This window comes from Trypanosoma rangeli (genome assembly GCF_003719475.1).
Source record: "Trypanosoma rangeli strain AM80 chromosome Unknown Tra_15.4_contig_00380, whole genome shotgun sequence".
In the NCBI taxonomy this organism is placed as follows: Eukaryota; Euglenozoa; class Kinetoplastea; order Trypanosomatida; family Trypanosomatidae; genus Trypanosoma; species Trypanosoma rangeli.
The window spans coordinates 14,738-17,097 of NW_021706123.1; the positions used below are offsets into that span (position 1 = coordinate 14,738).

General features: G+C 51.9%; 1 protein-coding gene across 1 annotated transcript, besides 2 other annotated features; it reads left to right on the plus strand.

Annotated features, from left to right (window-relative positions):
- Window positions 1-44: 44 nt before the first annotated feature.
- TraAM80_08148 (putative tubulin tyrosine ligase) lies at window positions 45-2,060 on the plus strand (the record flags this gene model as incomplete). Its single annotated transcript, XM_029384908.1, has 1 exon — window positions 45-2,060. One exon carries the CDS (start codon window positions 45-47, stop codon window positions 2,058-2,060), a length of 2,016 nt encoding a protein of 671 aa, XP_029235264.1.
- Window positions 2,061-2,085: 25 nt separating this feature from the next.
- Window positions 2,086-2,112: a microsatellite.
- Window positions 2,113-2,205: 93 nt separating this feature from the next.
- Window positions 2,206-2,234: a microsatellite.
- The last annotated feature ends 126 nt before the right edge of the window (window positions 2,235-2,360 follow it).

The following is a 2,360-nucleotide window of genomic DNA, read 5'->3' on the forward strand; positions in this document are numbered from 1 at the left end:
AACAAAAAAAAATACAACGAAATAATCTCCTTACCCCCAAAGTAATGAATTCATTTGACGAGTTTTCAGGGCTTTTGTCCACGTGGTTTGAGGTGCACGGCGTGACGGAGAACCTGCAGCGGCGATTGTATGAAAAGCTACGCAACGACGTCTTTGACGCGGGTGACTCCTTTTCCTTGGCTACGCTGGCCGCGGAGGGGTGTGAAGAAAAGGTGAGTCTTCCGCAAGAAGCTGAAGAACCCGTCAATAACGAGTACGTCCTCGTTTCTACGAGAGATTTGCAAGCAAAAGAAGACATTTGGCTTGTGGATCACTGCTGTACATTTCGTCTTCGTGAGTTTTGTGAGCACTTGAAAGTGAACGCCGCGCTTCGTGAGCGGTTGGGTCGCATTCTGTCGCTGAACCTATCGCACACTAACGCCGAGGAAGATACGCGCACTGTGTTTGACAACATGTGGACAAAAGTGGGCTCTTATCGGCTTCCCGGCCGCGTTGATGACGGAGATGCCCATTATGAAAACTCGTGGTACATTCACGACGAGGTTGGAAGCGCGATCACGGTGGTGACAGATGAACCTGGCAACATGAAGTTGGAGCCTGTCCCTGTCTGCTTCCCAGAAAAGGGTGGTGTATTCTCTGCGATGTGGTGTGTGGAGGATATGGAGGAGGGCACCATCGCCACACAGAAGGCCGAGACACTGCTAGAAACATGGGGCGGGAAAGAAGTTGTGGAGCTCCTGTACGGGATGGCGGGGCAAGAAAGTTATATGGATGCAAAGCAAGCCTGCCTGGAGGCTTGGCGGCGAATGGTGGGCAGGATGGAGGCGGTTTCTTCAACCATGGCGGAACAGGTTCACAGCATTGAGGCTGACGACGCTCGGGATAGCGGCCACAATGTCGTTGACGCAGGACGCCGCCGCCCAGTCGCACCCCTCCCCACACCGCTACCAGAATCAAGAGAGAGTGCAGAGTTGAGTGTGAAGCTACCTTTGCGCGTATTTACGGATAGCAAACTGGTTTCGGCAAATCTTACCGATGCTAAGCATTTTATGTTGGTTGACCTGCCGCAGGAGGCGCAGGCGGTTTGGGTTGTCCATGATCACATTGATGATCTCAACAAGTTTCGATACGCGCAGTTTGTTTCTCAGTTCCCCGAAGAGAAACTTTTTACAAGCAAGAAGGGTCTTTTGCAACTTATTCAGGATCACTATGGGTATGTGGACTGGTATCAGGTCAGCTACGACAGCACCTCACAACTTCATGAATTTATTGGGGACTTTATGGTGCGACAGGCAAAGTTGCACGGCACAGCCCCGGACGGTGTGGTAACCCGCGATGACATTTGTGCGTTGCACAGTGATGATGGAACAAACTTATGGATCACTAAACCAACAAATATGGCCCGAAGCATCGATATGACGATTTCTTCCAACCTCAATGCATTGCTCAGAGCCATTGAAACCGGCCCCAAAGTGGTGTGCAAATATGTTGCCAAAACCGCTACTCTGCACCGCCGCAAGTTTGATCTGCGATTTATTGTGGCCGTGCGGTCTTTTGCGTCGGAGGAAACAGCGATGGAGGCCTACTTGTACAATGTATTTTGGACTCGCTTTGCCTTGGAGGAATACGCCTTGAACGACTTTGACCATTTTGAAAAGCACTGGACGGTTATGAACTACGAAAATCCTGCAAAACTAATTCAGTTGCACGACTCTGAGTTTATTGAGGAATTTAACGCGGAGCACGCCAAGAAAGGGTATGGCGCATCGCTTTGGACCCGAGACGTTTACCCCAAGATTCGGAAATTGCTTCGCAAAGCGCTTGACGTCGTGAAAGTCCACGGTGCCGATCGTCGTCGCTGTCGTGCGATTTACGGGATGGATGTTATGCTGCGGGAAACTTTGGGCGGCCGCCCTGGGACGAAGTCGCTAGAACCCACCCTGCTTGAAATCAACTACAGCCCCGACTGCCAGCGCGCGTGTCGGTACCACCCTGAATTCTTCAACGACGTGTTCCGCACGCTTTTCACGGGGACACCGGTCAATATGACACCATTGTGAACTGCGTCGGCTTCGCCGTTGAAGGTTTTTTTTATTTTTTTTATCTTGTTTTGCCCGGGGGGGCGTGGCGTGGTGCTTTTTTCTTTCCAGTCGCCGAAAGGAAAAAGGGGGACGTTGGGCACGCACAACAACCCCGCCTACCGGCATTTATTTATTTTTTCGTTTATTATTATTCGTGTTCTCGCCGCCGCCGCAAACGCCCGACCCCCGGGGGCGGAAAAGTGAGAAAAAAAAAAAAACGGCCCCCGTTTTGTGCCCGGCGAGGTCGCCGCAGGGCCCCGCGCCGCTTTGGCGGGGGGC